Source organism: Mauremys mutica, chromosome 3 (genome assembly GCF_020497125.1).
Source record: "Mauremys mutica isolate MM-2020 ecotype Southern chromosome 3, ASM2049712v1, whole genome shotgun sequence".
NCBI lineage: Eukaryota > Metazoa > Chordata > Testudines > Geoemydidae > Mauremys > Mauremys mutica.
The window spans coordinates 192,677,022-192,698,711 of record NC_059074.1 but is presented as its reverse complement, the minus strand read 5'-3'; the positions used below and the strand labels follow the sequence as shown (position 1 = coordinate 192,698,711).

The following is a 21,690-nucleotide window of genomic DNA, read 5'->3' as shown; positions in this document are numbered from 1 at the left end:
TTGATCCTGCAATAAATTCTGTACATGCTGAGCTCCGCACCTACACAGAACCCCACTAAAGTCAATGGGTCCCTGCAGAGTGGTACACCCACATGGAGGACATTGCAGGACCAGGACCTAAGAGGCCCTCAAACGGATAAAACAGCCTTCCAAAGGGAGTAAATCCCCCCCACACCTATCACAAACAGTACTGATTTACACCATCGATTTTTATTGTATGTTAGCTTACATAGTTGTGAAAATATTTTAAGATTAAAAATAAAGCTAAGCCCAAAGATGAGTCCTATGACTCTGAGTTCTTCAGTTATACATAAATATACCTGTTTCCACAGGGAATTGAGTGTCCTTATTTTGGCCCTGATCCAGCAAATAAACACACACTTATGCACCTTTAACATACATAACTCTTGTGAGTGGCTCCATTGACAAATCAATGAGACTACTTGTGGCAGTAAAGTTATGCCTGCGAATGAGCATTTGGAGGAGGAAAATCCTTTGTTAGAACAAAAAGTAGCAATTATTCCAGAAATCAGCGTAAAATATATTTACATATTAGCTTAGGCTTGTTTATTCTTCATCATAACATTCACAGAGCCATTTTCTAAACATACAAAACTATTAACATTTGTGCTTAATAAACAACTGGGCAGTTTATCAAAACATTTCTCTTTAAAAATACATTTTTGAATGGTCAACGGTGATATAGCTTCAGTTACAGCATCTCATTCTATTCAGTCTAGACTATACGCAAGCACATAGTGGTGTAATTCTTCAGAATAACTACGGTATGTGAACGATAACTTTCCATATCATACCCAATAGCTTTCAATTATGTGTAATACCCAATAGCTTTCAATTATGTGTAACAGAGAAATTTAATGCATCTCCACTCCAAATTAACAATTCAGTAGAATCTTGCTCATTCACATTAACAGGTGAGAGACCTAATGCAAATTACAGGTGAATCTCAGATTGTTAGGATTGGTTCAGTGAGCCCAATTCACCACCGCACTGTACCTTGCATTGTCATTTACACTGGTAAAAAGCAAGTGTAAGATGCTACCCATTCTGATTTGATAGAATTTTACACTCACTTTGCCCCAGTTCGAGGTCCCAATCCTGCAATTTACAACGTAAAGGCAGACTCCTCCCCATTTAAGTCAATGGACTCTGTGCAGGAACGCCGCTAATGCCTGTACATTGTAAATTGCAAGATTGAGGTCTTAATTATACAAGATGCAGGGCAACAGTAAATTTAACCCAGTATGTCTGATACTGGGTTCTCCATTTGCAAGCAGGTGGTGACACTTCACTTATATTCGTCCCATCACTAATGCCAGCACTTCCACCTTTCAAATCAGAGCACACCTAATCACAGGCATTTACTCACCACCCTCACCACAGCAGACCTTCCCCATCAACAGCAGACCTTCTCTACCAAAAAAACCCCCAAATTTGTATTATTAATTTGTGAGCTTGCAGTGTACTGAAAATGAACTAACAGGTTCTCCTGAACAAATTCCAAACAGATTAAGAATGCATACGCTCCTTAAAAGAGTACAAAATTAATCATATATAAAACAAGGTATTCGCCCAGTATTTCAATACTTTTTACTCTACTAGAGAATACTTTCCAGACTCAGTATCAAAGGGAACAGCAAAACACACCATTCCCAGAGCGAATCCCTGCTAAACTGTCCATCTCGCAGTGCCAGCACTAAGCTCTTATCCATATTTAAAGGCCATGGAAACATTAAAGACCATAAACAGCTCTTAATTCAAGTTGAGAGACTGAAAAAAAAAAGAGGCATCATGTATATTTAATACAAGCAATACAAAGGATAGAATGCTCTACAAGTTTAGCATTACATACACAGATGTACTTGAAAACCAGTGGCTCCTCCGTAAACAATTCACACAGACTACATGTCCATCACTTGTGACTGTCTGAATATTCAGGAGATTAAATTTAGCAATAACTAAGAAAATACAGTTCCAACCAGCCAGAATTACCCCCCCCAAAATAATTAGCATTAGAAGCAAATCATGAAATAGCACATTACTACAAAGAGTTGGCAAAAATGATTAGTTCATTCTCATTTAAAGAGCCAAGCTTTAAAGCTATCTCCAAGGACCAACTTTCACTTTCAGATATACATGTGTATATAAGGGTGTGATCTCAGTAGAAGCTGTGCAACGTGACCCTACACTTTAGATCTTTGCTAAAGATATATTCACCGAATTGTTGTTTTACTTCATCATTTATGTTATGCAAAATACATACAAAACAACTAGAAAATGATTTTTTAAATTATCTCCCTACTTGATAAACAAAAATACAACCAAAAGGAAAATAAAAAACTAGTTTGTTTTTTTCTTTTTTGCCTTAGCAGAAGCTTTCACTTTAGGATTAGTTTCAGGTTTTGGTTCCCATAATGCATTTCTTACAAATCTTGCTGCAGCTCCTTTATCCAGTTTGGATGCCATTTTCTTGTCAGTTATTTCTTTGACTCTGTTCATGTACGTTCTTATTCTCTCCTGCAAGGTATTAAATAAAAAGCACACCCGATATTACCCTGTGAAGACATGTACTATTAAAATAGAGATCAGTAAGAACAAAGCATACGGAACGTGACGCATTCCATAATATACAGCAGAATATAATATTTCATCTCTGTTCAAACTCCAGTGGATTCTTTGCAAACTCAAGACTGCCCTTTTAGCAGATTTTCTGCAACACATGGTGACTGTACCAATAAGTGTATGAGGCCATTAGCGGTACAACTTCAAACATCTTTACATATCTAGGCATACGTATGGTCCTCATTCCCGTAGTATTTTGTCTAACACTATTACAACCTAGGGGCCTACTCTTCCAATCCTTAAAAAGGTCATACACCCACTGAAGTCAATAGGAATTTTGCATAAGTAAAGCCTGCAAAATTAACTCATGTGCATTACATAAATATAAAATATATATCTGCTGAAATTCAAAACTCACTATTTTCAAAATATTAATCTGTCCAATTAAAACCAAGAAAGCAGGCTTTTTTTTTTTTTTTTTTAAAGAAACTCTCGATTATTCTGTGATGTGTATTTTATACAAACACACAGAGGAAGGATGATCCTGTGGGACTCAGGAGATCTAGTTCAACTGTCAGCTCTCCCACAGACATCCCATGAGACCTCAGACGAAGAGTTAATGAACAGCCATTATGTAGCACTTTACATATTCCCTGAATTATAGACAATAAATAAAATACATATATTTCATGTACACAGATAATATATATGTGTCATATACGCACATGGCCAACATTTTCTACCTTGGGTTTCTAAAGTCAGACACCAAAATCATTTACCTGTTTTTCAAGGATAATCAGAACCCACATCTTAAACCAATCTCTGAAAATGTTGGCCAATGTTCCAATGTACAAGGTGTAGTTTTAACTCATTAAGCTTTACAGGGTATGAATTTATGGTACGTTGTAATATTTCTCTAGTATGATTGAGATTGCTAATCAGAACAGATGGCAACCCGACACACATCAGCAAGTGAAAAAAGGAGTTGACAGAAACATCGCAACAAGGTGATAGAAAAAATGAAGTCTGACAGCCGGAAGGAGAGTTTTATTAATATCATTTGAAACCCCAAGTATTACCTATAGGTACATGTTGAGCAGAGTTCTGAAAACAAAACAAATGGTGGTAGAGTACCTGTTTCCGATTGCCCTTTCCACATGAGTGATAAGAACATCACATTACTCATGGACGAAAGAAATGTTTATTCATTCACATTGCTACTTGTAAAAAGAAACTGGATGAAAAACTAGAAGATAATCTACTTTCAACTAAAACCATCAGCAATTGTCAAGAAAATACCAGTATATCACTTGCTTTAGATTTTTATGCTGTATATTTTTAAATAATAGATTAAAATAGTGCAATGCATTTGTACCAATATAGCGTAAGAGGGAGCAGAAACAGAATCACCATGAAAAGTTAGCAATCCACTTTTTGTTCCATGATCCACTACAGACTGCAAAATCCAAATTATAAATAGAACACGTTCTTTTGATATTCAGAGTAGTTTTCTGTATTCTTCAACCATAAGCACTATTACCTTGATTACGTAGAATTACCTTTATGTGTACTCGAATAAAATATATTCATACAGCACCATTATTATTTACATAAGCATTTCTAATGGGCATAATTATTTCTATTTTTAATATTGGTATTAGTATAATATTTCTATTATTTTCTTCAAACTAAATGATTTGATTTTTGAAGTCAGCAGAATTTCCAAGATAGCAGACCTTATATACTGTACTCATGTATCTAAATGGAATATAAAGACAAACCTAAAAGATTTATTATAGGTTGTAAATATGTCACTAATGCAGAATTACTGGACAGTACACATACAACTGATGCCAAAAAAGCTTTTAGCTTTGTTGCTGAACTGGATTCTTTACTGCTGAGAAAATGAATTAATGGAGGAACTGGAAAGAGGGGGGGGCATCTTTCCCGTCTTTGCTAGTAAATCAACCACACTATTCTTTTAGTCATACAAGAGTCAGAAAAGGCAGCCTCGGAGATTAACATGATTCCAAGTATTTATAGGAAAAAACACCATACTGGAAACTATAAATTACTATTAGACATGTAACATTTTTCTGTTCAACAGATACAGTGAAAAGCTGGTCTGCTCAGAATCCAATTCTCAAACAAAAAGGTGGGGGGAAAGGGAAGGTAGGATGAGACCATTAATCTTATTCTGCTTTTCCAATTTTACCAGGCTTGACAACTTTGCTTTCCACAGATGATACTGTTTTGAACTAAATATATCATGAGTTTCTTAATTTGGAGAGCTAGGCAGCTTATATCAACAGTTATACAATGCCATGCATATACTACACCAGTGCATGGAGACTGAAATTACATTTTTAAATGCAGATTTAAAATTATTTAATAATTACTTGCCCTAGGCAAGTCTGATTTTGCAGTGCATTCTATATTGGAATCTTACCAGCTCTTGTTTCACTGGATGGTCCTTGGGATTGATTCCTTGAGTGGCCAGGTATACTGCAAGAAGAAAATGTGTTCTGTTGAACATAAGGGCAGGAATGATTAAGGTCCCAATCCTGTAGCTGACAATACACAGATGAAGTGATGTGTCCACATGTGATCGTTTGCAGGATTAGAGCCTAGCTGCTCTGTTAAAATATCTAACTTAAAAATATTCTAATCAAGTACTCCAGTACCAATCTGATACTGTTAACCAAAAAGGACAGAAGAGGCTGCCAAAAAAACCCAACATCCATATTTACATATCTGTTGCTAGCCTACGTAATTACCAATTTTAATTTAAAATTTCAGCATCACTTACCCTGACTGAAGGACAATAGCAAACTTGAGTTCTTAGAATAACTGAAAGAATATTGGATAGATATTTGACTACAGAATTTGATTTAAAATTTGCAGCCATTAAAAAAAAAAAAAAAGTTAAAATGGCCACCATAAACTCTGCTATCGCCCTCCTCCAGCATACTTACCCCAAAACATCGAATTTAACGTGTATGCAGAAACCAAATCCAATTTTGCTTGCTCAAGAGGGTCCAACTTAAAAAACAAACAAAGGTGATTATTTACTTCTGCACTGTTTTTAACTAAGATGTATAGTAGCTTTCAGTAACATACACAGTATAATTCCAAATGAATATATTTGTGACAAAGAACCAAATGGCACATGGTTTTGCAATCAATTGTCCTTAAATATGCTGTTCATACAGGCAATTTAGCTACCAGGAGAACTTTTATCATAGAAACTAGAGATGGAAAATGTTTTTCAGGGGCCTGCCTACACACAAGAATTGTACTGCTTTAAATTTACTGGGACATTTAAAGTAACACAGTGCATTTTAACCAGGATGGCTTATTCCCATAAGGGAAGGGGAATAAGCTATAGTGGTATAAAGCACCTTTATACTGATATAACTAGGGATTGTACGGATTTAATTTCGGTAGAGAAATGCACACCCACAATGGAAATAGTGACATCAGACAAAAAACTGTGTGTAGACCATGCCTAAATCATCAAAGTCTATCTCTGCAGGATTGTTCCTTGCTGTATATTTATTCACTTTTTATCCAGTCTAACATTAAATGCCACAGGCTAATAAAAGGTGATGGGGCTGGTTGCTGAGAGGTACTGAGCACCTGCTATGCCAACCTCTCGGGATAAAGCTCACATTTCATCACCAAGATTTTTCCTCAAAATAACTCTCCCTATCCCCAAAATAAAACAGCACAGAAATTTAGAATGCAAGAAAAAGTTACTGAAATCCATTTAAAGTTATAATAGAAGGTTAGTATGCCACACACAATTAACAAACATGAACACTGTACACATTAGATGATGTGTTCTAGGCATGTTGGAACACTTTAGGCTATACACCGAAGGAAGAAGAAATGGGTAATGAAATTTTTTTTGACTGTCAAAGTCAATTTATTGTTTTAGTCCTATAGGATTTCCAGGAACTCTGATAACATCATACAGACCACCAGCTCTAACATGGATACTGTCGAAAGACTGGTGTTGTCAGGACTGATTTCTTCATAATGTATTCATGTTAGGAATCCTTAACGGATGAGCTTTTTTGCCCCAAAGAAAGAAATTACAAATTGAGTTTTAAATGTTAAAAATATATAGCTGCTTGTATGAAGTCCTCTGGCAGTACACCTTGCACTGAATCTACATGCAGAAAAAAAAAATGTGTTTTACAGACTCCCTTAGATCTGCTCTGAATAGTGCTGGAAGGGGTAGCGCACTGGACTAAGCATCAAGTTCTGCACTCCTTGGAACCAAAAGTTCAAATCCCAGAGTCAACTCATTCTTCCTAAATATATAAATTGAGAACAAGGAAGTTTACCGTGTGAAGGTCTTTCACATAAAACTATTGAAAAATGGCTCGTTTCTGTACTCTTGGGGGACATTAAAGATCCTATGGCCTTTTTCATAGGGGTGGGGATTAGCCCTCACATCCTTGGCCTAAATGACCCTACTGACCCACTACTCTGTGCTAGCTGGCTAATGCATTGGCTACATTTCAGTGTTATTCTGTATGTATATAGCTTGTGAAGCACTTTTTGAAATAAGAACTGTTCTATAAATGTGAAAAGATTTATTTAAATACTAGGTCTCTAGGGCAGGGACTGTCTATTATGTGTCTGTACAGTGCCCAGCACAGTTAAGGCCCAAGCCTTGATTGGGTTCCTAAGTGCTACTGTAATACAAATTAACAAAACAACAATAATAAAGGTTGCTGGTGGGGGTTGTTCTTTACCTTTTCAAGAAGCTCACTCCTAGAAACAGACATCATAGTCTTCAGCATGTCATCTACAGAACCAAGAGACTTTTCAAATGCTGACAGATAATCATGAATTTCATTTGGGTATTCTTCCCCACTATTATCTTCCTCTGCCATCTCCATCTACAAAGAAACAATTACCATTTTCACCAAATATTTAGGGGTAGCAGGATTGTATTTTAAAATACGGGGAGAGGCCAAGGGAATTCATGTAATATTCAATTAACAGGCGTGTAGCCAATTAGTTCATTGCAGAAATAATGTCAACAGTTATATAGCTAATCATATGGCAGTTTCAAGTATCTGCCCTAAATGCAATACAGCATGAAGGCCCATCATGAACATCACTATTTTAATATCACATCTTTACACCACACCAAATATTTGACTTCATGGTCTGTGTAACAATAATGGAAAGAAATATTTGCCTGTTTAAAAAAAAAAAAGAAAAAAAAAAAAAAAGGTATCCTGTTAATCATTTTGCAGGTAGAGATTAAAGAGCTACATCAACAACACCCCTTTCCTGCACAGTTGCTGGGCTGCATCAACTATTTTGCAAAAGGAAAGCAGGAGTGTCCCATGTAGCTGCAGTTCCTTTACACGTGGGCCCGCTGTGGCATTTTTGCTCCCGCCTGCTCAGAAGAGAAGGAGGAGGAGCACAGAGACCCATGGAATTATTACTACAGCTGGTCAGAAAATTTTCATCCAGTCTTTTGTCAGAAAACGCTATTTTGACTAAACTGAATTTTTTCACTAAACTGTATTGTTTTCAACAAAATTTCCTGAAAAAAGAAAAACTGAAGGAAAAAAATTTGCATTTTGGAAATTTTGTATTTTGGAAAATGTTGAAGTTTTGTTTCAGAATTTTGTTTGAATTTTATTCTATCAAGTTTTTTTCCCCCATTTTTATAGTAGTAATGCATAGTATGTAAAATTTGAAGTCAAACTCCAAAATCCCAAATCAAAAATTTTTGAAATATATATTTCTCTTTCCAATTTCGAATGAAAAATTTTGAACTGTCAAAATTTCCCACCAAATAGAAATTCCAAGTGTTGACCAGTTGTAATCATTACTGAAACCACGTTTTCACAAGATGAATTCTTCATGAACAAGTGTTCCAATGCATTAGGCCCAGATAAGCTTGTCTGTGCACCTTAATCCAGTCCCCTTGTGCACGTGCATTATGATAGTCTTTACATGATCACATATTTTTTCCACAGCACCCCTGCCTCATTCAGTTCACAGACTGGATGGTGCTCACGTAATGAGCAGTTACTCAATGTTTTGTTTTCTGCTCAGTGTTTTCAGTGGGTGGCTCTATCCCTTACTTACTGCACACTATTCAAACCGTGCTCTGAATATACAATTATTAATTTCCTCTTGGCTTTTTCTGTCATGCTCATCACTCTAGTACTCAAGCGCTTCACAAATATTTATTAATGTATTTTCACAACGCCTGTGAGATGAGAGGTAATATTACAGATGGGGACTTAGGCACACAGAGATTAAGCTCAAAGTTTTCACTAAGGCTGGATGCCCAATCTGAGATGCCCAGGACCTCATTTTTTCAGAGATCTTATCAGACCTCAAGGGCTCAAGTTAGGCACCCAGAAAATGAGAAACATACAATTAGGAGCTGTGAAACCTAAAACCATGAGCAAGTCTGATTTATAGGAACTCTGACTCAGGCAGGGATAGAATCCAATTCTGCAGGTCAGCATTCAACTGTGTTAACCATGACACCACCTTTTCTCTTCCTTCAATCTCCTGCCTCATTCAGTACACGCCTTTCAGCTGGATGAAGCAGGGGTCCTACAGACAACAATTTAGTTCACTACACAACCCTGAGTCATCCCCAGAGCAACTTCCTAACAAGCTGTTGCCTTATTCTACCTTAAAAGGGCGTCAAACTGCATTTTGAAGGATCGTGTCTTGGACCCACAGGATTCTGTTTTGCAAGAACTTGGGAGTACACTATGCCCCTGTTGTACTATGGACATGATTGGGCATTAAGGCTTTGTCTGCACTGGCAGGTAAACGACAACACACACCCAAAAGACAAAAGTTTTGTCAAGGAAAAGCTCTGGTATGAACAGCGCTTTGTCAGCAGAAGCACTCTCCTGCCGACAGCACTAATGCCGCTCGTTGGGGGTGGACTTATTTTTGTCGGCAGGAGAGCTTTCTCCTCCTGACAAACAGCAGCTACGCTGCCCACCTTTTAGTGGCACAGCCGTGTTGCTAAAAGCTGCGTAGTGTAGACAAGCCTAAATTTATACTATTAATTCCTCTCTGGTGATAGCTGGAATTACCAATTGACTTACTGTGGAACCCTGAAGTCTGTCCTTGGCATCTCCTCACTAGCTTCTGAGGCAGCTCAGCCACTACCAGGGAGTCTTTTTGCTGCTCCCATGTTTGTTTATAGGACTGTACTTGAAACTAGGTGTCCTGAAAATAGTAATGGAGTAGTAGAAATAAAGACTATCAGGGGGAAAAAGTAACAGCGCAAAATGGAATCGGCAATTATAAACAAGGGATACAGTTAGGCAAACAAGATAAGAGGAGGAGGATGGGGAGGGGGTAGTTAGGGAAGAGAGAGAAATATTTTAGAAAAACTCTTTACCACATTTTGAAAATGGTACTGGCCACATAAGTTTCAGAAACTGTATTTTGTAAATGTAATCTACGAACAACAACAACCCGCACAGCCAGCGGAAAAGCCAAGGTAACAGCAAACAGCTGTGAAGTCCCTGGAGTTGGTTTCAGAGGAAAAAGATTTGATCTTTCCCTTTTTGCCGGCAAGAGTGTGGTTTATGAGAGAGAGGTTTCTTTTTATTCATTAAGTCTTGTTGGGTTCACAAGGAAGGAAGGTTGGGTGGGTGGTACTCTACTCAAATTCTATCCACAATTCCAGTTACTGTAGCAGTATGTTTCTGATAAAATGATCAACCATGAAATAGTTAACAAAGCTAACAGTGGAACTGTCATCTGTAGTCTTCAGAATTACAACCCCATTGAGATGAATGATGGCCATTCACACCTCTCAGGTCTGCATCAAATCACATTCTACATATTGAGCTAACCCTAAAATGTTCAGGCTCCCCTATGTATGATACCACATGTTTACAGGGCATTTAGGTCAACCGCAAGGCACCTGGGAGAGAACAGAGCTGCATGCACAGGATGTTGTTCACAGAAAGGCAAAGTATCAAATATCTGTATGCAGTACAATTTTATATTTGTGTGTTTATTTTGTCCTGGCCTCTCCTAATTAAAGTTACAGAACATGGTTGACAACCAGCAAAGGAAGAGGAGATTATTCACCCTGTGCAGTACCTGTGGTTCTTTGAGATGTGTCTCCCTGTGACGGCTCCACTCCAGGTATGCATGTGTCTCGAGCCCTTATCGGAGATTTACTTTTAGCAGGGTCCATTTAGCCTACACATGAGCTCTATACAACCTCATGCTGCGCACATAGGACCTATACAGCTGTGCAGGCGAACTGCCTTCAGCTCCTTCTCTGTCGAAATGTTCACCAAAGAACCATCCAAAGCAGAGGGGAAGTAGGGTAGGTGGTGGAGCACCCAGAGCGTGACATCTCAAAGAATCACAGGTGCTGCACAAGGTGAGTAACCTTCTTTTCATCTTTGAGTAGTCCCTATGGGACTCCACTTCAGGTCACTCCTCAGCAGTTTCCCTACAGCTTCGGAATTGAGTCTAAGACTGAAGACTGTACACGTGTACCAACATATAGTTTAGAAATGTATGCACTGCAGCCCATGTAGCAACTCCGCATATCTCAGACACTGGAATGTTCTTGAGTAACACTCTAGAAGTTGCCTGTGATCTGGTAGAGTGTGCTGTTATCCTTTGGGAAGGTAGAACACCAGCTGCATTGTAGCAAGCAACAACATACCCAGAGGTCCACCTTGAAAGTCTCCGTGGAGAGACTGTGAACTCCTTGGATCTTTCTGCAATGGAGAAAAATAGTCTAGGTTATTTCTGAAATTGCTTGGTCATAGCTAGATAAAGGGCCAGTGCCTGTCTCCCATCTAAAGTATGAAAGGAGGTCTCATGTTGAGATTTATGTGGTTTAGTGACCAATACCGGTGGATGGATGGTCTGGTTGAGAGGAAAATCCAAAAGCACTTCACGTAAGAATTTAGGGTGTGGCCATAAAGAGACCTTGTCCTTAAAATTTTTTTTTACCATAAATGGGGGTGGTGTCAGTCATCAAGGCCCTACTCTCCCCAATCCTGTGGGCTGATGTGGTAGCTACTAGAAAAGCCATCTTCACAGATAAGTGAAACAAGGAGCAGGTCGCCATAGGTTCAAACAGAAGTCCCATGAGGTATGTAGCACCAGGTTAAGATCCCAAGAATCAATAAGACCCTAAACTTGGGGGTAGAGGGTCCCTAAACCCTTATTAAATCTTGAGACACAGGGTGAGCAAATACAGAAAACCCTTCTAGTGTGGAACAAAATGCTGATCTTGCGGCCACATAAACCTTAATAGAAGTAACTGATAACTCTGAATTCTTCAAATCCAGCAGATAATCCAAGATGGCTGAGAGCAAAGATGATTTAGGCACAAGATACTGACAGTGTACAGCAGTGGTTGAACCTTTTCCATTTCTGAACATAAGTAATTCACGTTTAATACCTGTTATACCCCTGTTGAGCAGTGGATTCTAATCCCCTGAACCATCTAGGAACCATGTTCAGAGGCAGAGCACCCTAGTTTGGGGTGAAGATGCGACCATTGATGGTAGAGGATGCATGACTGCTTTATCTGGAGACAAGAATAAAACAGAAGTTTGAGGGGTGGCCTCCTTACCCGCCCTAGTCTCCTGTTCTTCAAAGATCTCCTCATGCTGGGGATTTGGCAGAGGAGATTGTGTAGCTCTAGCCTCTTGGTGCAATGGAGCCAGAGGTCTGGCAAATTGCTGCTGATACACCACCCATGCATCCCAGCATGGCCATTGGGGAGAGGGAGGCCATATGCAAGAGCAAGTGGTGCCCAGGACTGATCCAACCATTCCTGTAGTAGACAAGGATCCTTATCAAAAGTAGGGGTTCCTATACCTATGTGGAGGGGAACCTTATACTGATAAAGAGGAGACTGACTGAATGCCTCCTTCATCCGCCTCAATGTCCTCCAAAGGGGTGGCCCCAGTAGACAAAGGCAGAGAATCCAGCAGTACAAGGAAGCAATGGTAATCCAGAGATTAGGGTCTTGGTACTGAAAGTCATTTGGTACTCACAAACAGTGGGGACTTTAGCTCATCTAAAACTGACAAGTCCTTAGAGTAGCAGAATTCCTGTGGTACTGAGAGGGTTGGTATCAATGCAGCAGTTGAGGTGGATGGTATATACAGGCAACGGGGCCAAAGGTGTCCGATGCTTCGATTTTGCCAGTACCAACAGTGCTGAATGAGAAGGCACCAATGGTAAGTGTGGTGTAGATAGTGCCGTTCTAAAGCAATGTATATGTCCTGGGCGCCTCTGTTCTTCCTAGATAGTATGGGGGGGCCTGCTGCAGCCGTGCTTCAGAGAAGCACTCTGGGATCTCCCAACCCCACTGGTACCAAAGGAAGAGTCCTTTGCCCTCACAGTACCGAGTCAAGAGGTTGAGACCTCTGATACTGTAGACTTAGCAGGAGGTCACTGCCTTTTGGGAGTTGGCTCCTTCTGGTGAGAGACCGAGCACTTCTCCTTTGGAGTTTTCCCTGAGCCCTACCAAGTCTTCCCCCTCGAAGGCACGCTGGACCTGTCCAGAGACAGATGTATAGGGGTAGGGGGGCATTCTACTGCTGATTAGAACTGGCTAGGATCACATGATTGCAGTTGCCATTGGTAAAATACCTCTATTAAAGGAGCATAGATGCATACTTTTCCATAACCCAATCTGGACCAAAAGAACAGAAGACAGAAAAATGGAGAAGAAATGGGAAGAGGAACAGACCAAAAATATTTTTTGCTAACTTTGGTATCACACACACCAAGAATGAAGTTAATGATTTAGTTGACCTTGTCATGCAGCATGGACAGGGGAACTGCATACAATGAAAATTAACCACACATTAGAACAAAGCTGCATATTAACACCAACACTGTACCCTCCACTGACAGGAGAAGGTGCTCCCCGTCCTCAGCATGGGAATGGATTTGTTGAACTTACATGTTTTCTGTTTGTTGCAATGGGAACTTGCAAGTTCCTACTCCTGCTGTTGGGGACCTTTCTCTTTTCACTAAACTGTTATTTCAGTGTAACTAATCTCTACACAGGATATGTTACAGTGCTGGCACATGCCAACAATAAGGCAGCAGTTATCTTAAAGGGTTTTGATAACATTAAATACACAAGAAAAACCTCACACTACTTTAGAAAACATGCATCATCACAAAACTGGTGTTTGTATTTTTTGGATGGGGAGCGGAGGGTTGGGAGGGGCGGGGGGTCTTGGCCAAAATCAACATGCAGGCTGCATGTTCACACCTACAGGATAGATCACACCGAAGGGGAAATAAGACTACATAGATTACTCCACATACCTAGGAGCAACCCTGTCCTCCTCAATTCTTAAATTTCAGTTATTAAGCCACAAACACAATTACCTCAAAGTTCAAAATACACAGACAACCACTTTTAGAACAAGCAGAAACTTATTACAGACTTGATTAGTTCCTGTCCTGGATTTTTGCTGTATAGGTTTGTCTGTTGGATTTGCCAACTTTCAGTCAGGTTTTTTTTGTTAGTTAAGCACAGCAAATCCATTTTTCCAAAACATTACAGGGCCAATAAAACATTCAGTTAAATGAGGATCTGCATAGTTTGGAGAATAAACTATTGGGTAAGCAATTCATAAGAAGAGTTCAGGGTAGTTCAGGAGAAGATGAGGAGAATAAGAGATTTGAATAAAACAGCATTTCAGGCAAATGAGCGTTGGATAAATGGGGCCGGAATATTGCTGGAAGGATAACTTGTGGCTGATAATACTTTATCATTATACCACCTTTAAATCTCAACAGAATACAAGGCACTGAAAAATCCAACAGCGAATACAGCCACTCCTGGGCTAGAGGAAAGTTTGCATCCCACACATGGTACTCAGCACAGTAAAGAGGAGCGGGGGTATTTTGGCTAAGGACACAGAGGCAAACTATTCATGAAAAATGTGACATAAGTGCTTTAATGTCAACATACAGTAGACAGGATCCTGGCTTTTAAATCTCAGTTGAAAGGTTGCCCTGCAGTAACTAACCCAACATGCTGATGAGCAAATGTAGCTGAAAAAGCTCTCCCATTCTCCAAATATATTTAATCACAAAATTGAGGCACAGTCAGTCTGGCATGGAAACAATGAAGGTGTTATAATACTTAGGCTGATCGACAAAAATGCATTTGCCTGATGATGATTCTCATTTATTCAAGAATACCAACGCAGATATCGGAACTCCAACTATACAAACAGGTATGTGCTGCTTGATCTCCAGATCAATGTAGAAATATGCATATCAAGGAACACATTCATTCTTCAGGAGAAGATGAGGAAAATATAAGGAGCCACACAGAAGAGAAAAAACTCAAGGAGGGATTTCATAATCTGAAGACCACACAGAAAAAGCGAAGCGGCTCACAATCAGCAACCATTTGCAGAAGTTTAAAATGCTACCAAACATCAGTTTTCTATATTAAATCATCTAGTGACTTGTGATTTAAATTGTATTATAAAGGGAGTTAAAATTAGATGATTCTGTAAATAATTTAACGAATACTAATTTATCTGCAGGCAATGTTATGATTCTCCTGGGGAGCAAGTGTAACTTTGTACACAATTTTTAAAATGAATTGGAGCTCAGGTGATAGACATAAAAAGGTAAAAGGGGGGAGGGGGAAGGGGAGGGAAGATACAAACAGATGTTTTAAGAATAATCTCTGAAAATACACAGTGCTTTAACAACTTTAATAAACACTTTTTATGCAGGCTTAACAAATACTCTAAGTCATGATGTGAGAGGGAAAAATTCTAATCAGGCATCAGGCACTTTTACTTGAGATACAGCGTGCAACTTCAGCTCTTGTTAATGGAAGTTACATATGTAATTCAAGGGAGGGTGGGGGGAATCAATTTTTCAAAGCATATTTTAATGTAAATTCAGTATTTTTCTTGTTTTTATTTATTTTTGTAATTTTTTCTTAATTAAATTTGAAATTATGACAATCTATCACACGGGCTAAACTTACTACAATCTATTTAAGTAATTTAAACTAAATAAAAAATATACAAGCAATACATATTTGCTGCCCAAAGTTTTAAAGAAAGTCAACCCACTGAACTAGTGGAAATCACTGGCTAAGCACCTGGAACCAGAGCCTGCTGAAGTGTTAAACCAGTTTTTGACAGCAATAGCTTCTTCTGCAAGTGCAGAGAGAATAAATCCTTCAATTCAGTTTATTCAACTAGTTAATTTTAATGACAAGTTAATTCAAAGTTGAAAAAAGCAATTGGGAGACAAAAAAGCAGGAAAGATAGACTGGAAAAGAAAAACTATGAATAAAAATGAGGTGGGAGGATGAAATTTACTAGTTCTAAAATCTTGAAGGATATGGTGACCAGAAACAATTGTTTCAATTCATTAACTATATACAATACTTCATTTGTTTAATAAATCAGTTAGTTTTAAATGCAAACATGTTTTGATAAACTTATTTTTTCCTTGTGTCCCGCACATAAGGTAGCTTTATTTAACTAATAAAACAATTTGTAATTCAATTAAAAATGAACAAAAAGGTGTTTCAATTTCCTTCCAAATTTTCTTCCTTACTCATGACATAAATCATAAATAAAATAATCACCTAGTTAATAAGAACTGAATGTCACCATTTTCTAACAAAAAATGTAAACATTAAGCATCTAAATAAATATATGTGAAACTACATAATTCCTTAAATAAATGTGTACATATAGCTTATCTGCCTAGGCAGCAAAAAGAAGTACAACATTTAGTATGAAGGTTGTATTTAGCTGCAAATCAACACGTTTGAATGGTCTCCAAACAATGGAATTAACTTTTCTTTGGGAAAATAACTAAATGTTAACTGAAAAGTACAAATGCAAAACAGGATTAAAACTGATGCTTTAAATCAAGGTTTCCTCCTTGCACGTTTAATCTTGATTAAAATTGGTGCTTTAAAACATTTTAAATTAAATCAATCCATCCTTGTTCAAAGTTGAAATACTGAACATTTCCAACCAACATCACACACACACACACACACACACACACACACACACGAGAGAAATTCATAAGTTTACACTTTTGGTCGCCTCTTCTTTGCTGAATTAAAACCACAGACTTGGGCCAAAAAGAATGTAATTGGATTCTACGTAATATTCAAACAGAAGAGAAAAAGCACTTAATATTCTTTACTCTGCTGCTTTAATATTTTAGTATATTTCACTGTTCACTTCAATGTTTATCTATATTTCTAAGCGCTACCACCTCTCGAGTTAGACATTTCCACTGCCTTCTCAAATGAGATTTCACTTTTGCCAAATGAATTCCCTAACAAATGGAGGATTAACCTCCCTACAAGTCAAATATTTAATACAACACTGATACCCCTCTACCCAGCTATAACGCGGTCGTGGGGAGCCAAAAATCCCTACCGCGTTATAGCTGAAACCCCGTTATATCGAGGTAGAGGTGGCAGGGCTCCGGTGGTGATTTAAAGAGCTGTGGGGAGCCCCAGGCCCTTTAAGCTGCCGGTGGAGCCCCACTGCCACAGCTCCGGGGTAGCAGTGGCAGGGCTCCAGCAGGATTTAAAGAGCCCGGGGCTCCCTGCAGCAGCTGGAGCCCCGGACCCTTTAAAGCACCACCCGAGCCCCCCTGCCGCAGCCCTGGGGTAGCAGCAGCAGGGCTCCAGCAGTGATTTAAAGGGCCTGGGGCTCCCCGCAGCAGTCAGAGCCCCAGGCCCTTTAAATCGCTGGTGAGCCCCACTGCCGCAGCCCTGGGGTAGCAGCAGCAGGGCTCCAGCAGTGATTTAAAGGGCCTGGGGCTCCCCGCAGCAGTCAGAGCCCCAGGCCCTTTAAATCGCTGGCGAGCCCCACTGCCGCAGCCCTGGGGTAGCGGCAGCAGAGCTCCAGCAGTGATTTAAAGAGCTCCGGGCTCCAGCCTCTGCAGGGAGCCTGGGCCCTTTAAAGCACCGCCGGAGCCCCGCTGCTACCGCGCTATATGCAAACCCATGTTATATCGGGTTGCATTATAGTGGGGTAGAGGTGTATGTAAAAAATCTAGTAGGTTGAACAATTATCTCAAATTTGAGTATAATTTTAATACCTACATAATATCATGCATAACATCTGGTTTGAAATGTAGATCTGATCATGCAGAATGGTATTAACCTAGGCTTCTACTTTGAGTGTCAACTCCTGGGGGCAGAGACCATCTTTTTCCTACGTGTGTATTCAGTATCTAATACTAGGCCCATGACTAGGACTCCTAGACATTACTGTAATATAAAAATAAATCAAATAATAATCATTGCTGATGGCACTTAATAGCTCATTGTCACCATGTCCACAAATGTTTTGCACCTAATCCCTGTCAGACCAGCAGAGAAAACATGGTAGAGCTGGAAAGCACATACAACTGTTGCGAGTTCCAGCATAGCACTTTTCAGCTTTTGCAGAGCCTCCACAAACCAGAGACCCTTTCCAAGAGAATGACTTCCATCACAATAATAATTAAATCACCACAAAAATACAATATTTCCACAAATTTGCCTGTCCAGATCTCCTTAAGAATATCCCCTAAAAGATGCAATGGCTCCTGACTCATTTCCTTTTTCATCACTGCATTCAGAGTTCTGGCCTGATTAGCAGCCCAGCATAGATAATGCATACTTCCAAAAGAGCTCATGGTCAGCAAGATCCTGCTGATGCCAATGAGACAGAAGCTGCCGCAGTCTTTTGGCACTAAGTAGTAAACATAAGAATGTCTTTCAAACTAAGTTCAAACTATTAACGATTTTTATCTGAGACCCAGAAAATCTCAATTTTGTGGTTGACACAATGCATAACATAAAAAAGCGTGTCTAAACTTGGCCTGACAGCCCAGTCATTGCTGCACAATCTACATTCAACGCAACCGGCTTTCAGTCGAGCTCTTCAACCTGATCCCTATGACTCGTAAAACTGTTTTTATTCCTTGTGTGATATCATTACCTGGCCTAGACTCCACATGTTGTGCTTTTTTGCTTACATAGTAGGTTTTCCCTCCTGGACAAATCTGACATACACCGACTCTTGCTCAGCTACAGACCTGTCAATGGATCCATCAGCAATCACAGCGATAGCTTTCTTTATGCATATCTGGAATGCTTCCTAAAGAGCATCTGCATTTTAGAGAACATTCTAGTTACGAGAGCTTCTTGTGCACAAAATGACATTTCCTCCTTCCACATAGGTACAAGGGAACACAGAGCTCCTGTCATCTGTTTAATAGAGCCACACTTTGAAGCACACCTCTGCAAATCAAACCGTAACAATACCCCCGCATCTCTGCCCATCCTCCCAATGCAGCTTAACATGTTGACACTCTGAATGATTTATCTCCCAGACAGAAAGAAGATAAATTATAAAAGTAGGGGAAGAGGGTGCACACAAGCCCCTGGCATGGGAAGAAGGTAGGAATGGGAGGGGGGAGAAATTGGGAGCGCACACAGCACCTGGCATAGGCAGAAGGAGGACTGGGAGAGGGTTGGGAAAGGAGAAATGGGGGGAGAGGGTGGCATAGCCCTTGGCACTGTGGGGAGAATGGGGAACCTAGGCATTGGGGGCACACAAGAACCCTGATGAGGAGAATGGTGGACCAGGGCACATAGGGAAAGAGAGCACATTGTTCCCCATGCCAAGGGCTCTTACAGGGCAAGGAGGACACAGAGACCCTGGTATGAGGAAAGGATGGAGGGGCTGTGGAATGAGGGGGATGGGAGGGTGGCACACTGGGAGCTTGTGGAAGAGAGCGATGCAAGAAGCCCCTCATGCATGCAATAAGCTCGGCCTACACAAGTTAAAAAAAGTGTGTGACCCCCTAGTTTTATATACTCTTATATCAGCTCTTGTCACATTTCTAAGATAAGAAATCCAACCTTCTCTTTCATCTGAGTTTTTCCATATACCCTTCATCATTCTCATTGCCCTCCTCTGAACCTTCTCTTCTAGTTTTGCAATATCCTTTTTGAGATAGGGCAACTAGTACTTCCCACAGAATTCCAGGTGAGGCCACACCATTGATTTATATAAAAGAATTATAATATTCTTTGTATTATTCACCATCCTATTCTTTATGCATCCTAACACTGTTAGCATTTTTGACTGCAACTGCACATTGGGCAGAAGCCTTCATTTTACATGAGGCGCAAAACAGTCCTGCATGTGCAGGAAACGAATTCTAAACATCTTACAACCACTGAAAAGAGGAAGACCTTTATGAGAAAGCTATGCATGCTTTCTGCAAAGTACCCCAAACAGCTCACATTTCGGACAGACTACCTATGAATTCTGGTAAGCACATTTATCGCTGAGGGCTTGTCTACATTGGCAATTTACAGCGCTGCAACTTTCTGGCTCAGGGGTGTGAAAAAAACACACCCCTGAGCGCAGCAAGTTTCAGCGCTGTAAAGCACCAGTGTAGACAGCTCCGAGCACTGGTAACTACGCCCCTTGCTGAGGTGGGGGTTGTAACCATGATACAAGGCACGTTAATGTGCGGCAGTGCTTTAGCATTGCCAGTGTAGACTAGCCCTAAATGTCTCATAATCCCGAGCACACTCTTCTGGGCTGCCTACTTCATATTTTCTTGGCCAAGGGACTGCAGTGCTATAGCATCCTGATGCAGGCCGATTTTATTTTTTAACCAAAACGTGTTCGCTTCAAACAAACCATTAACCAAGGCTATGTGCTTTTTCTGAAAACAGCGGGCAAACCGAGGACTGGTTTGCCAATCGGGCTGCCTCGCGCTAGCCACGGCCGCGCATTTGGCAACTCAGAACTGGAACAAGGCATCGGCATTTTTCTGTCTCAAGCTCAGACCGCGTTGTAGAGCGGCAGGAGCCGGTCTGGTTGTGACCCACTTCGCTGGGACCCCGACCCGTGCCCGGCCGGCCAGCTGGAGCGCCGCGCTCCTGTCGGGGGCGGTCACAACGAGCGAAGGGCGGCCCCTACCTGCCCGCTTTACGTCCTGTCCTAAACGCCAATCAAGCTGCCTCTCGCGGTAACGACTGACGAGCTTCCAAGGCGCCGAGCGTTGCCGCTCTGGGCTTGTACGGGAAATTAAACGGTCACCGCGAGGGTGGGGCTCGCGCCAGAAGGGGGGACCCTGGGGTCCGGCCGGCACATGGGCGCAGGGGGATGACGTACGCGAAGGCCCGGGCGGAACTCCGCAGCAGTTACGGACACTCAATACTCTCTCCGGTGATGAGTGGTGAAACCAGCCTGAGTGACTGGGCGAGAAGCCAATGGCAGTTCTGCTCTTGGGGCGTGACCAATCCGTATAGCTGAGGAGAGCCAGAGCCAATCCGAGGAAGAAGCTGGCTTTATGGGGCGGTGCCAAAGTGACGCGAGCTAATCTGGAAAGGGAGAGAGGGAAGGGGCGAGGCCTTGCGGGTGGGGGTTCAGCGTCCGCTAGTCAGGAGGTCAATAAGAGTGGGCCCTGGCGCTCTGGCCAATCATAATCGGAGAGGGCGGGGCTTGCGGGTGGGAGGGGTGTACCGCGACCGGGCCTAGGAGGAGTGCGGCCCGCGCGGTGGGGGTTGTTGGCCAGACCCACTTGGCGCAGTCGCAGTGTAGTCTTGAGCGTGAGGCCGCGCGCATTGGGGGAGGGGGCTGAGGCGGGGGATGGGGGGGGGCTCTCAGTGAGAGGGGCTTTATCCCGTTCCAGGGCGGGACCTAGAACACAAGAAAGTGCGTCCCCACCTGTTAGGGGGCAGCCCTACAGGGATGTCGCCATTCTGCTTACACAGACAGCCCCCATATACAGAGGGGCCGTGGAGGGACTTTCCCCCCCCCCCCGAGGGGCCTGAGAGCGTCTCCCCCTTTCATCCCATACAGAGGGGCCTTAAAGAGACTTCTCATCCTCCCCCGACACACACACAGGCAGGGGGTGATGGCGCGCGCACCCCTCACAGATCAGGAGGAGGCACGACTAGCTCACACACATGGGGGGTGTTCGTTAGTGTGTGTCCCCCCCCAACGTACGGTGAGCTTTAGCATTGCTAAGCTGAGCCATTTGAAAATCATGGATCGGGCCACC

General features: G+C 41.2%; 1 protein-coding gene across 1 annotated transcript; it reads right to left on the bottom strand.

Moving 5' to 3' along the window:
• Window positions 1-860: 860 nt before the first annotated feature.
• Window positions 861-20,792, bottom strand: C1D (C1D nuclear receptor corepressor). Its single transcript, XM_045011309.1, has 5 exons — window positions 20,604-20,792; window positions 7,350-7,496; window positions 5,559-5,625; window positions 5,033-5,088; window positions 861-2,538 (listed from the first exon to the last, which is right to left on the bottom strand). The coding sequence occupies exons 2-5, from the start codon at window positions 7,494-7,496 to the stop codon at window positions 2,362-2,364; spliced, it is 447 nt and encodes a 148-aa protein (XP_044867244.1). The 5' UTR covers window positions 20,604-20,792; the 3' UTR covers window positions 861-2,361.
• Between the last annotated feature and the right edge of the window lie 898 nt (window positions 20,793-21,690).

Bases quoted from the DNA above. Each gene is read 5' to 3' on its own strand.
- C1D (XM_045011309.1), bottom strand. From the start codon at position 7,496: ATGGAGATGGCAGAGGAAGATAATAGTGGGGAAGAATACCCAAATGAA. The intron at 5,626-7,349 runs GTAAAGAACAAC...TTGTTTTTTAAG, and splicing joins GGAGTGAGCTTCTTGAAAAG to TTGGACCCTCTTGAGCAAGC. The intron at 5,089-5,558 runs GTAAGTATGCTG...TTCTTCTTGCAG, and splicing joins GTTAAATTCGATGTTTTGGG to TATACCTGGCCACTCAAGGA.